At 43.4% G+C, this 14,075-nt stretch overlaps 1 protein-coding gene across 2 annotated transcripts in view; it reads right to left on the bottom strand.

Annotated features, from left to right (window-relative positions):
• LOC109875881 (cadherin-20) overlaps positions 1-14,075 on the bottom strand; it is a 116,672-nt gene that overhangs the window by 21,027 nt on the left and 81,570 nt on the right. Inside the window, exons 1-2 of one of the 2 annotated variants that reach the window (XM_031835952.1) lie at positions 11,285-11,535; positions 1,479-1,823 (exon numbers count right to left, since the gene is read on the bottom strand). In XM_031835952.1, the coding sequence (XP_031691812.1) occupies positions 1,479-1,715 (237 nt within the window). In that variant the 5' untranslated portion in view covers positions 1,716-1,823; positions 11,285-11,535. Of the gene's footprint in view, positions 1-1,478; positions 1,824-11,284; positions 11,536-14,075 lie in introns of those variants that run through there. The other variant, XM_020468318.2, reaches the window with a different exon arrangement.

Here is a 14,075-nt window from a genome sequence, read left to right as displayed (position 1 = left end):
ACAGCTGTAGCCCAGGTGAGCTCCCTCACATTAGCGTTATAAGATACTCTATCTTAGAATGACCTGAAGGAAACAAGGAGGGCTGTATCTGAAATATGACCTGCCCAGCAGTTCCCAGGATCTCCAGCGTAGTGCTCTGGAGGAGGTAAGCAGGGTTCTCGGGAAGCCGGGTAGGCTGGGGAGAAGCAACTCTGGTAGCGGGGTTACTACGAGTCTGGAAGGATACCGTGGTGGCTTGCTACCTAGTAGATAGTCCGCTGAATTGTTCCAACAAAGCATTGAAGGCATGGTCATGGCGTTCCATCAAGGTATGGTGTCCCTCCATAAGGTTAAGTAGTAAGTCCTTGTGTCCTCCAATGGTGGCTCCTTGGGGTGAAACAGTATTGTGGAGCTGGTCTGAGTCTGCTGGGTCAGTCATGGCCAGTTCGTATTATCCCAACTCAGGATATGACCCAGATGCAGACACAGGAGGCGGATGGTTCAGTTCTCAGAATATTTTTTTAAAACAAAGGGGCAGGAAAAGGGGCAGAACAAGAGTAGGCAGAGGTTCGTAATCCAAGGCAGGGTCAAAAAGGGCCAGAACGGCAGGCAGGATCAGGGACAGGGCAGGCAGAAAGGTCAGATCCAGGAAGCCTTGATAACTGGTGAAACAGGAAACATGCTGGTAAAACCTGACAAAACAAGACGAACTGGCAATAGACAAACCGAAAACGCAGGTATAAATACACTGCCAGGGTGTGTATGAAGGCGAAGTCAGGTTGTAACGGTTTTCTTTAGGTGAAGGAGAGGCGGAACAAAACGTAGCGTGGTGGTTATTCATGTTTTTTTAATAAAGACACTAGACATGAATAAACTAACAAAAACAATAAACGTGGAAAACCAAAAACAGCTCTATCTGGTGCAAAACACAGAGACAGGAACAATCACCCACAAACACACAGTGAAACCCAGGCTACCTAAATATGGTTCCCAATCAGAGACAATGACTAACACCTGCCTCTGATTGAGAACCATATCAGGCCAGACATAGAAATAGACAAACAAGACATCCAACATAGAATGCCCACTCAGATCACACCCTGACCAACCAACCAAAACAAACGCGCTCAAAAAACGGAACAATAAAGTAAAGCGCTTAACGAACATCACTTGACATGTAAACAATTACACACAAAACATGATGGGAAACAGAGGGTTAAATACAAGTAGATTGATTGGGGAAATGAAAACCAGGTGTGTATGAAATCAAGACAAGACAAATAGATATATGAAAAATGGAGCGGCGATGGCTAGAAAGTATGACGTCGATCACCGAATGCCGCGCGAACAAGAAGAGGATCCGACTTCGGCGGAAGTCGTGACATACACGGTGGATAACGGGGAAAAATAGGAGACACCTGGAGAGGGGGTATGTGCGTGGGTGTGTGTGTGTGTGTGTGTGTGTATGTGTTCATGCATGTCTGTGTGTGTCGACTCACCTTTCCAATGTATAGCGGCTCCAGTCCAGTGTACTCCTCCAGCACAAAGAACTGGTTCCATACCCAGCCTCTTTTCACCCTCCTCAACAGCCCTGCTCTATTTTCCTCTTGTGACCTGGCTTTATCCATACGGCCCTGGGCCTCACACAACAGGGTCAGCAGGGCTAGAGCTAGTAGGAGTAGTAGGGTGTAGACAGGCCTACCACCCCCAAGATAGTGATGAAGTCGATCTCCCATGATGGATACTCAACCACAAAGCAAATTGTTTTGTGTTTTCTTTAGGGATCCAATGACCCACCGATGTCGTGCCTTTATCTCTTACGTCCTGGGAAGGTCCTTAAATGGCTAGAGAAAAAAGAAAGCAGAGATGAATTTCAAAACCCTTCAAATGTAGCTGTCATTGTTGTGTCATGACACTATCGTCCTTGGCCTATAAGCTCCTTTGCTGTTTCGTTCTTCTCTGAAACTAAGGAGGAAAGGAGGAAAGTATGGATGAATGAAAAGATGTAAAGATGGAGGGATGACAATGATCCCAGCCTATTGTGTATAACCATCGATTCCTCTTCTTTTCTGCTATTTGGTGAGTGATATTTAATGTGTGTGTGTGTATGCGTGCTTACGTCTGTGTGTGTGTGCGTGTTTGATGTGGAAGTGCGTGCATGTGCTTGTGTGTGGTAGAAAGATAGAGAGCTGTATTAAAACTTAATTAGTGGGGCCTCTCACACTTCAGATGAGGTGCGTTTAGAGTAGGAGCGGAGAGGGAGAGATTGGGGAGAGGTATGTCTTCTAGGGGCTGCAGGTTAACCTGAGAGGGACCAGGCATGATACTAAACTCTGATACCAGCTTGAGCACGAAACCCTTCTGCATTTAGCTTCTTCCTTCCCCATTTATTGTGTTGTGCTTAGACCAAGGGGCTCCAACAGGTAGATCGCGAGCTACCAGTAGCTCTCAACCCATGAGTAGCTCCCCAAACAATTTTGAAAGCACATACAGTGCCTTGCAAAAGTATTCATCCCCCTTGGCATTTTTCCTATTTTGTGGCATTACAACCTGTATTTTAAATTTATTTTTATTTGGAGTTCATGTAATGGACATGATCTGTCACATGATCTCAGTATATATACACCTGCTCTGAAAGGCCCCAGAGACTGTAACACCCCTAAGCAAGGGGCTCCACTAAGCAAGAGGCACCATGAAGACCAATGAGCTCTCCAAACAGGTCAGGGACACAGTTGTGGAGAAGTACAGATCAGGGTTGGGTTATAAAAAATATCCTAAACTTTAAACATCCCACGGAGCACCATTAAATCCATTATTAAAACATTGAATGAATATGGCACCACAACAAACCTTCCAAGTGAGGGACGCCCACCAAAACTCACAGACCAGGCAAGGAGGGCCTTATCAGAGAGTCAACAAAGAGACCATAGACAACCCTGAAGGAGCTGCAAAGCTCCACAGCGGAAATTGGAGTATCTGTCCATAGGACCACTTTAAGCTAAGAGTGTGCAAGAGTGAATGCCAAGAGTGTGAATGCCTTGAATGCCAAGAGTATGCAAAGCTGTCATCAAGGCAAAGGGTGGCTATTTGAAGAATCTCAAATATAAAATATATTTTGATTTGTTTAACACTTTATTGGTTACTACATGATTCCATATGTGTTATTTTATATTTTTGATGTCTTCACTTTTATTCTACAATGTTGAAAATAGTACAAATAAAGAAAAACCCTTGAATGAGTTGGTGTTCTAAAACTTTTGACCGGTAGTGTGTAGTGATGTAGGGTGTATATACATTTATTATGGATATTGCACGTTCTGATATTTCTTAATTCCTTTCTATGTTTTGTATTTGTGTGTATTGTTAGGTTTTACTGTCACGTTCTGACCTTAGTTCCTTTATTATGTCTTTGTGTTAGTTTGGTCAGGGAGTGAGTTGGGGTGGGTAGTCTGTTCTTTTTTCTATGTTGTATTTCTGTGTTTGGCCTGGTATGGTTCTCAATCAGAGGCAGCTGTCGATCATTGTCTCTGATTGAGAATCATACTTAGGTAGCCGGTTTTCCCCAGTTTGGTTGTGGGTGATTATTTTCTGTGTCTGTGCTTTCCACACAGAACTGTTTCGTTCGGTCTCCTTGTTATTTAGTTTATGTGTTCAGTGTTAATAAATATCAACATGGACACCTACCACGCTGCACCTTGGACCTCTTCTCCTTCACCAGACGAAAACCGTTACAATTACTGCATTGTTGGAGATAGAAACATAAGCACTTCATTGCACCTGTGGTAACATGTGCAAAATATGTGTACGAGACCAATAGCATTTGATTAGATTTTTTACTATCCCATCAAAGCCAAATTGACATTATCCCACCGCTGGTTAGACACTATTGGCTCAAAAAGCCAAACGTAACACAATATATGCCATTTCACTTACAGCAATATTACCCATCTGTCTGTGTGGTGCGTGAGTGCATTTGTGTATCCCTTTTAGTTTAGCCAGTTAGCGATGCTAATGACAACCATCTTCTGGGTAGACAGAAAGGCTTTCCCCAGAATCTTCACAATAAAATGTTAACTACAATATAGGCTTACCTGATAGAATGTTATCATGATTATTTGTATTAAGCAAGTTCACCTTAGTTTTGCGAACTATACCATGATGTGTGCAGTATTGCTGGCCAGACACAGTCCTCAATTAAAGGTCAATTGTAATATTTCTTTCCCCCCAGACAATGGTATGGTGATGTTTACATTTACATGCACTCTGAACATGCAACTGTGTTGTTTCTCTATATATAATTGTCATTTTTCCCATTCTAAAATCAATGCTAAATAAATTTGTAGATGGAGACATTTTTTTTAAGTACCTCTTATACAAAAAAAATATTGTAGACCCCTGGCTTGGACTGTAGCAACCACCCTCAAACCCTATATCTCTCTCTCTCTCTCTTCTTTCTGCATTGTTGGTGATTTCTGCTTCCCCCTCTATTTGCAGTTTATAAGAACAACAGTAACTTCTTTCATTTCTCTCTGGCTGTCTTCTCTAAGCGTGTAGTTGCTTCTCTCCCTCTCCCCTCTCTCCCTCTCTCCCCTTTTCTACCTCTCTCTTTCTGCTGCCTGTCATAGGGGAAGTGAGAGATGCGCTGCTGTTTCTCCCTGCCGCTCTCTCTCCCCCTCTTCTCCACTCTCACTCCCTCATCTATCTCCCTCTCCGCCTCTCACACTCTCCTTCTCTCATCTTTCTCCATTTCCCCCTGTCTCCCTCTCCCCTCTCTCTTTCTGCTGCCTTAGTAGAGGAGGTGAGAGGTTCGCTGTCTGCCTTCTGCTAATGGCCTCAGGGTGTGATGTCATGAGATTGGAGTGTTTGTGTCCGAATAGAATTACATTTGTGTACTAAACGCTACTCACACCTACTGTACATGCTACATGCCTGATAGGGCAACATGCAACAAGTGGCGCACCATTCCACAAAGTAGAGTTTGGCAAAGAGGAAGTGGAGAGAGTGGAAAGAGTTGAGAGCGGTAGAGAAATGGAGAGACGGAGGAAGAGTATTTCCACCATTTAGCGGGTGTAGGCACTGACTTGATAACTGATTTCCAAATGTCAAGTTTATTTGCTAAAGTTATTTTTCCTGCACTCGAACTGCCCACAATAATCAGAGCAAGCAAGGTCAATCATTATTTCATGGTGCTGTGGATCTTTTGATGTTTTGTATTGATTTCAAGTAATGTTTTACATTTAATCAATGTCTTTCATATGCTCTACTCAAACGGTGCCTTTATGACTCTTACTTGTTTTTCTTTCCATTTGTCAGTGAGGTGGTAACATCTGTTTGCCTCCACCACAATATATTTCCTCTCTATTAACAAGCTGCAAGGGGCAGAACACGGACAGCTGTGTCGTGATAATGCAGAGAGGGGAAAGGGAAAAGAGAAAAATGGAAAGAAAAGACTGCTAGCAGTGGGCGTGGAGAAAGAGATGGGAAGTGGGGGGGGGAGAACAAAAGAAAGAAAGAGAGCAGAGAAAGAGAGACTATGTTGAGCTCTATTATATCGTGTAAGAGAGAGCTCATTGTGCCGCCGTGGACACTCCCAGTCTCCAAACACAGTTAATCATTATTGAAGAGTCACAAAGAGACTGGAGGCTAGGGGAGGGTGCTGAGAGTGGTGGTATTGTTACAGAGCCCCTGATACGAGGGGGTATATGGCTACTAGCCACCCTGGCCCTCGAACTCAGGGGATATATCCCAAATGGCCCCCTATTCCCTATGGGCCCAGTTAAAAAGTAGTGCACTATATAGGGGATAGGGTGCCATTTGGGATGCAATCTTGAACTTAGAGCCCCACGAGGGCCACTTGCAGGCTGGGTGAGCCCTGACCCCCATGGGCCCCTCCTGGATCTATCCTATTCTGTCTGTTTCCATTCTCTCTCCATTCTTTCTATTCAATTCGCCATGTTGTTCATTATGAAGTCAAATTATCTCCTCGCTAAACCCTCCACACACCCATTCACCCCCCCCAGCCCTTCCCTCTCAGGGTTCACGATTGTGTGTTTGTGTGTGTGTGTGCTGCTCCCGGCAGAGGTCAGGGCATGCACCCATTGCATTCTACCTCTTTTTTTGTTGTGTCTAATGAGGTGACATGCTACATAGTTGTGCTGGCTAAACATTCCACAAATCTCCCTCAGACTAATCTGATGGCTCTTCAGATTAGCAGCTGCTCTTGCTGCTCCTGCCTTTACGACCTACCACACAAGATTCCCCTGTCCAGAACAGAGGAATGGATGGATGGATGAATTAATGGATGGAAGGAGGAGGGTAAAGGGATGATTGGTGGAGGAGACATCATATGAGAAAGCTTAAGGAGAGGTATTTTCCCACCACAATGACATGTTCTACTGACTTGAGGATTTCGGAGGGAAACGGTAAAAGACAGTTTAACTTTCAAAGAGAACAGCGTGCCTTATAAAGATGTGTGTCGTTCTCAAAGCGTCCTGTTGCGCTGTCTATGTGTGTGTTTGTGCATTGCATGTTTGAGTGCGTGCTTGTGTATCTAATGTGTGTGTCAATCAAGGAGGAGATGTAACAATCAACAGCAGTAACAGCTGGTGTTCGAGAAATTAAAGGACCATATTGTTGAGTCATCAAACTCTCAGTCAGTCTGGTCAGCATGGCATCCTTTTCCCTATATAGTGCACTACTTTTGACCTACCATAGGGTGCCATTAAAGACCATGCACTAATATTTGGTGAAAAAATACCATCAAAACCACTACTTTCCTTCTACCATTCCCTTAGGCCTACTAAAGAGGAAAACAACACACATGAAACAAGGCTATCACAACTAACAGAACTGTACAAAAACCCTCTGCTGTTAGTCACTCAGACTCTGTGAACTCAGCCTGACTTTTGTGCTCTGCTGCAGATCATGTGAATTTTTTTTTCTTCACAAAGTCAATCTCACATGATGGTTGCCTACTTCCTGTCGAGCGAGCACTTTCTTCTCAGGAGCAGCGGTGTGCTTGTCTAAAACAGAGTTATACACTCTGCTTACCAAACCATCAACAATGACACTCCAACAATGTAGCCATTGAACACTGAACAGATAACTTTGACTTCCTCTCCACTTTGTGTGTGCTAACAACAGTGTGGTAAACAACATATCTGTTGAATAGATAACTTTCAGATATATAACTTAATGTGGTGCGGCACTGTGTAGTTGAACAGATATGTCACAATGTAGGCCTACCTATTGAAGAGATAACGTTCTGACTTTCTCCCAACTTTGTGTGTGGTGTGACAGTGTGGTCCTATTTCCTATGTAGACCCAGGTCTGCCTTTAAGGTCATTCATAAGGCTTAATTTCACAGTGGGCATGTCCGTATCCTCCATTCACCCCTATCTAAGAGGACCCCCGTTCCTAAATGGACCATTAATGACGGAGTCACCGTGAAAGAGGGGCGGAGTTGGGGCTCCAGCATCATAAAACCACAGGGAGATACGTCATGGCTAATTTGTTAACCACAATTGATTTTGCATGGTGGAGAAAGTAGCCATCACTGAGACACTTCATATATTTGACCCCAGAGAAAGATGGATGCACAGTATCTGGGTTATTTAGGGCAGCATTGATGGGTAACATTTTATTTATTTATTTAATTTATTTTACCTTTATTTAACCAGGTAGGCAAGTTGAGAACAAGTTCTCATTTACAATTGCGACCTGGCCAAGATAAAGCAAAGCAGTTCGACAGATAAAACGACACAGAGTTACACACGGAGTAAAAACAAACATACAGTCAATAATGCAGTATAAACAAGTCTATATACAATGTGAGCAAATGAGGTGAGAAGGGAGGTAAAGGCAAAAAAGGCCATGATGGCAAAGTAAATACAATATAGCAAGTAAAATACTGGAATGGTAGTTTTGCAATGGAAGAATGTGCAAAGTAGAAATAAAAAATAATGGGGTGCAAAGGAGCAAAATAAATAAATTAATTAAAATTAAATACAGTTGGGAAAGAGGTAGTTGTTTGGGCTAAATTATAGGTGGGCTATGTACAGGTGCAGTAATCTGTGAGCTGCTCTGACAGTTGGTGCTTAAAGCTAGTGAGGGAGATAAGTGTTTCCAGTTTCAGAGATTTTTGTAGTTCGTTCCAGTCATTGGCAGCAGAGAACTGGAAGGAGAGGCGGCCAAAGAAAGAATTGGTTTTGGGGGTGACTAGAGAGATATACCTGCTGGAGCGTGTGCTACAGGTGGGAGATGCTATGGTGACCAGCGAGCTGAGATAAGGGGGGACTTTACCTAGCAGGGTCTTGTAGATGACATGGAGCCAGTGGGTTTGGCGACGAGTATGAAGCGAGGGCCAGCCAACGAGAGCGTACAGGTCGCAATGGTGGGTAGTATATGGGGCTTTGGTGATAAAACGGATTGCACTGTGATAGACTGCATCCAATTTGTTGAGTAAGGTATTGGAGGCTATTTTGTAAATGACATCGCCAAAGTCGAGGATTGGTAGGATAGTCAGTTTTACAAGGGTATGTTTGGCAGCATGAGTGAAGGATGCTTTGTTGCGAAATAGGAAGCCAATTCTAGATTTAACTTTGGATTGGAGATGTTTGATATGGGTCTGGAAGGAGAGTTTACAGTCTAACCAGACACCTAAGTATTTGTAGTTGTCCACGTATTCTAAGTCAGAGCCGTCCAGAGTAGTGATGTTGGACAGGCGGGTAGGTGCAGGTAGCGATCGGTTGAAGAGCATGCATTTAGTTTTACTTGTATTTAAGAGCAATTGGAGGCCACGGAAGGAGAGTTGTATGGCATTTAACATCCTGGTGTGGGTGGCCAGATTCCCACCTATGCTAGACTGAGAAAACATAAGCCATTTTCATATTCAAAGAAAAGTCATAGAATTATAGATTTTCCATAAACTATTCAAAGTAGGTTAATTTTGGATTGAACCCCACTAATTTGCGGTACCTTAGCCTGCATGTGCCTTGTCGTAATGCCCATTCCAATGATTTCTTGTAATCGGTATATTTTTTTATATGACAGAAGAAATTTACCAGGTTTTGTGATTTTTTCAGCGGCCAAGGGTCTATGGTACGTGATATCACAGAGGGAGGCAGTGATCTTCAAATGCTGTTTGGAGCAATAGGAGGTGTGTCTTCTCTATGCCATCACTCTCAGATCGCGAAGATGTTTGTGTATGTGCGTGCGCGGCGTATGTATGCAAGCAAGCGTGTGTGTGCCTGCACCCCTCTTGCCCCCAATCCTAACCTCTCGTCCCTCACACCCCACCTCCACCCCCCAGGACTGGAAGAAGAGCTGGCATGGGGCATGCTCTGAACCTGCCTCTGCCACACTCCCTAATTGTAGCTGGCACTCCCAACCCCCAGCCTCTCCGTGTGGCTGTAACCCCAGCCACTGTCTGTGCTGCTGCTGCAAAGTGAGGGTGCTCTATTTCCCTCCCCATGGGTTGTTTAATGTGGTGCTCCTAATTATGCCCTACCCTCGCTATATATCCCACTCTCTCTCCCTCTATCCTTCTTCCCTTCCTCTCCATCCTTCCTCTATGTGTTCTTGGAGGCCACGTGTGAGCCTCTGAAAATTATAGGATGTACAGTACATTATGTGCTGTGAACCACGTAGTGTTGCTGTCTCTGTCTGGAGCAATGGGCTAGCACCCTTAGTGCCATGGGAAGGGCAAAAGTTATCACCACATTTTTACCTACCTGCTCCTTTGTCCTATTCTTTTCCATAATAATATCGTTTCGTCCTTCTTTTCTCTCAAGCTCATTGTCTTTTTCCAACCATCTTGCACTTTCTTTCTCTTTCCATCGCTGGTGCTGCTCTCTCTCTCTTTCTTTCTTTCTCTCTCTCTTTCTTTCTTTCTCTCCCCATGCACATAAAAATACATCTTTGTGATTTATGGAGAAATTAAATCACACAAATTGGCATTCATCCTGACCACTGGTGCATGGAAATTATGTCACGAGGCATGAGTGTCACCAGGAAAGTTTGCAATCCATGTCACTCCACCACAAATTAACCAACAGAGTCCTGGGATTGCGTCCCAAAGGCATCCTATTCCCTGCATAGTGCACTACTTCTGACCAGGGCCCTGTTCAAAAGTACTGCCCTATATAGGGAATAGGGTGCCTTTTGGGATGCGACCCTGCAGACAGCAGAGGGCCTCTTCAGTACTCGAATATCCCTTCATAATCACTCCAAAACATCTCTGCAGATGGAGAGATTGGGATAGGTTGTTGTTGAGATAGAGAGGTCATGTACTTCTTCTCTGCTGCATAAACGCTTCGGCATTTAGCGATTCAGAGATTCCTTTTCTGTTATCCTGTCCGTCTGTGTCGGAATGTTGTTTAAAAACACGACTGCATGACTGGGAGAGTAGAGCGTCGGAACGTCTGGGCGTGCATCTCAAATGTCACCCTATTCCTTTTATAGTGCACTACTTTTGACTAGGGCCCATAGGACTCTGGTCAAAAGTAGTGCACTATATAGGGAATAGGGTGGCTTTTGGGATGTAGCCTGAGATCGTCTAGGAACCCTTTGAAGCTGTTGTTAGTTATTACAGAGACTACACAGCCAAACCTCAGCATAATGTGCGTCACTCAGTTCCGTGAATGAGCGTTAATCGTCCCAACTTCTGACACGGATAATAGCTACAATGTCTTTGTGTCTTTGTGCACACTTGTCAATCCGGTTTATTTCCCAGCTTCGGTTGACAAGGAGACAGCTTAATGGTTTTGAAGAAGATGACAAAAGTCCTCGTCATGTTGAAAAATTAAAGCCTTCACTGTGACTGAGGTTTGAACACTAAACTAAAGTCCAGACTTTAAATACAGCGTATTGGAATTGCCGCCAGGGCTAGACGTGTACTGAAGGACCCCATACAGTTGAGCCCAGGTTTGTATTCGAGTTATACTTTGCCACAAGCATTCTCACAGATCAATTACTCTCTCCTCAAATTACTCAAGTCCATTCTTGACAAATAAAAATGATGTACAAAATGAACATACATTATAAGCAGGTTACAGCTTCAGTTAGCTTGTCTCACTTTGCACAGGTTTCTCATTTCCATTTCTACATATAAAAAAAAATGTCAAAGGATAACATCAAGACAATGACTGAACATTCTAAACATGCAGAAAGGAAATAAAAAACCATTATCATTGACTGCAATGTCCCAACAGTAACACCCATTGAAGAATTTAATTGAAATCTCTCATTGATGATCATGTAGAAAGGCATTTGAGAAGTCAGAATAATTAAAAATTCCAGACCTTACCTTCTTTCTCTGTCCTTTTCACACAGTTTTCGCTATTTCTTCTCTTATCCGTCTCTTCTTTTCTCTCCACTCTCACTAAATTGCACTTGGTAAAGTTGTGGAAGTAACTGCCTGCAATGCATCAGTTCCCCTAAAGTTACTTTGGGTCCATGCTCCCTCTAAACCACACTGGGTGTCCTTTGTAAAGTTTCTACTTCTATCACTCATTGTCTCTCTCTGTCTCTCTCTCTCTCTCTTTCTCTCCACGCTCTCTCTCTCCAGGCTCTCTCCCTTTTGCTTTCCACAAGCTCTCTCTCTCTCTTTCTGTCTCCACGTTTTCATCCACAGTGTCATCTTGCCCAGGAGCCAATCAGACTAAAGGACCATTGGCTGCTGTGTACAATCAGGGGTCCGCAACCAGAAATATGCAACCTGGGGCAGGGGATGGAAATGCTTCTCAGAGCAGAGCAAGAGAGCAAGAGAGAGAGAGAGAGAGAGAGAGAGAGCAAGAGAGAGAGAGAGAGAAAGAGAGCAAGAGAGAGAGAGCAAGAGAGAGAGAGAGCAAGAGAGAGAGAGCAAGAGAGCGAGAGCGAGAGAGAGAGGTACCAGCGATTGAAGAGAGAGAGAGAGAGAGAGAGAGAGAGAGAGAGAGAGAGAGAGAGAGAGGCACCAGCGATTGAAGACAGAGAAAGTGCAAGAGAGCTGGAATAAAACAATGAGCGTGAGAGAAAAGGACAAAATTAAATTATATTGTTATACAGGGTGGGCAGGGATGGGTTTTTGTGCCACAAAAGCCACTCATTTTATCTTTCAGTATTTGCAAGTGAATAAAGTACCTTATGTGGAGATGGAGGCAGAGAGGGTTGACTAATTTCCTTGAGCAGCGAAGTAGAAAACAGAGAAAGAGGAAGGGAGAGGAAAGGAAGAAAGATTTTTTTTAATTATCTATTTTTCTCTCTCAGTTTGTGTATGTCCTACACAAACTGATCTTCATAAGGATTTATAGGCACAAAATATGAAACTTAAAACAACATTATTTTGCCCTGCCTTGCCCATTCAGAGACAAAGCAATTTGTTTTTCAGATTTCCGTCAAGATTTGGGAAATTAGATGCATGCCAGTACCTACAAAGCCTCCATTAAACATGGTCACAGAAAATCTTATCCCTGTTCAGAATAAAGAAAAATGATCATCTGGAAAGAGGAGAGGGAGGAAAAAACGCTATTTAATTTAAAGCAATCGTGAAATTAATATAGTGAAGTGTTAAGTGTTGAGTGTTTTAAGTGTGTGTCCCAATATGAGCCTTGCTCAAAAGTAGTGCACTATACAGTATAGGGAATAGGATGCGCTTTGGGATGCAGATTTGTGCATGTTGTTTTTTAACTTCTTTCCACTTCAGAACAAAGTGGGAGAAGAATTACTCAACATGCTTAGACAGAAAATGTAAATATATTAGCTACAGGAAGGAAGTGTGATGTGGCGTGGCTTTGTTCAAGCACTCTGGGTTTATGAAATGTGCTATACCAAATAAAATGCTTTATCATTGGTTTTTAATTAGTAGCATATTATTATGCGACCGGTGGCTCTTATTATCAACTGTTCCAAGCTATTTTGATATTGGAATACTCCAAACATAACCGTGGCAGCAGGTAGCATAGTGGGGCCAGTAAACAAAAAGTAGCTGATTCGAATCCCCGAGCTGACTAGGTGACAAATCTGCTGATGTGCCCTTGAGTAAGGCACTTGACCCGAATTGCTCCTGCAAGTCACTCTTGATAAGATCGCCTGTTAAGTTATGTAAATGTGAATTACCCATATTTGCGCTGTAAGCCATGTTTATTTTCTTTTCTGTCAACATATTTGGCTCTTTTTTGCTTCCTCTCCAAGCCTTTCCAGTCTCTTTCATCTTCCTGACAACATAATTTAGTCTGTTGTATGGTACTAAAAATACAGATGAGGGCTGTTGTCATCTTCCACAGAACAGATGGTCAAAAGGTTGCTCTCTCTATCAGTTCAATATGTTTCTTTCCCTCTACCTCCTTCAACTCCTCTCTTGTCCCTTTCAATATGTCTCTTTCTCATTTGCCAGCCCATTCTTCTTCTCCCGGTCTCCCCCGACCTCTTTGTTTCTTTGAAGACCTGACTGGTTAGTGCCTCAGCCAATCTGTCAGACAATTCTTGACTGGGCCCCCAGAAAAGGCAGGGGGTCTCGGCCCCTCTCACTCCCTCTTGGTCCTGCTTTGTCGGGTGGGGTGCGATAGGAGGAGAGGGGTGGGGTATGACAGGGTGGCATTCCACCCCATTAAGCAATGGCCTTCATCACACTGGCAGGCTGGCAGATCGTAATTGGCAGAACAAATTGAACGTATGAGCTTATCGAAAGCAATGTCTCTTTTTGGGGTATTTTCAGTGTTCTAGGGGTGGAGGAAGACTGGGGAAACAAGGAAACAGAAGGGATCCACCACAATAGTTAGCTTAGAAATAGATTGGAATCAGTTGTGTTCTGGTTGTTCTGCTAATCTGGACATAGGTTGGTGTGATATGCAGAACAGTATAGGGACACGGTGTGTTGTCATGCCTTATGGATAATCTCTGCCCACTCAAAAGGTTTAGAGTTGTCGATTGGCCAAGGAGGAGGAAGAAACAACTTGTTCCTGTCACCTGTTAGTTACATGAACAAATTGGTCATGATACGGTAGAACTATAAGACTATAAGATTTGTGACCTTTCAGTTACGCCTGGCCCGACTTCCATTACAGCTGAATATGACAGATCACTAATTTAAACTGACATAGAGAGATGATCGCACTAAT

This window comes from Oncorhynchus kisutch, linkage group LG11, assembly GCF_002021735.2.
Source record: "Oncorhynchus kisutch isolate 150728-3 linkage group LG11, Okis_V2, whole genome shotgun sequence".
NCBI lineage: Eukaryota > Metazoa > Chordata > Actinopteri > Salmoniformes > Salmonidae > Oncorhynchus > Oncorhynchus kisutch.
The sequence above is the reverse complement of the archived record's forward strand: the minus strand, read 5'-3'. Positions and strand labels throughout refer to the sequence as shown.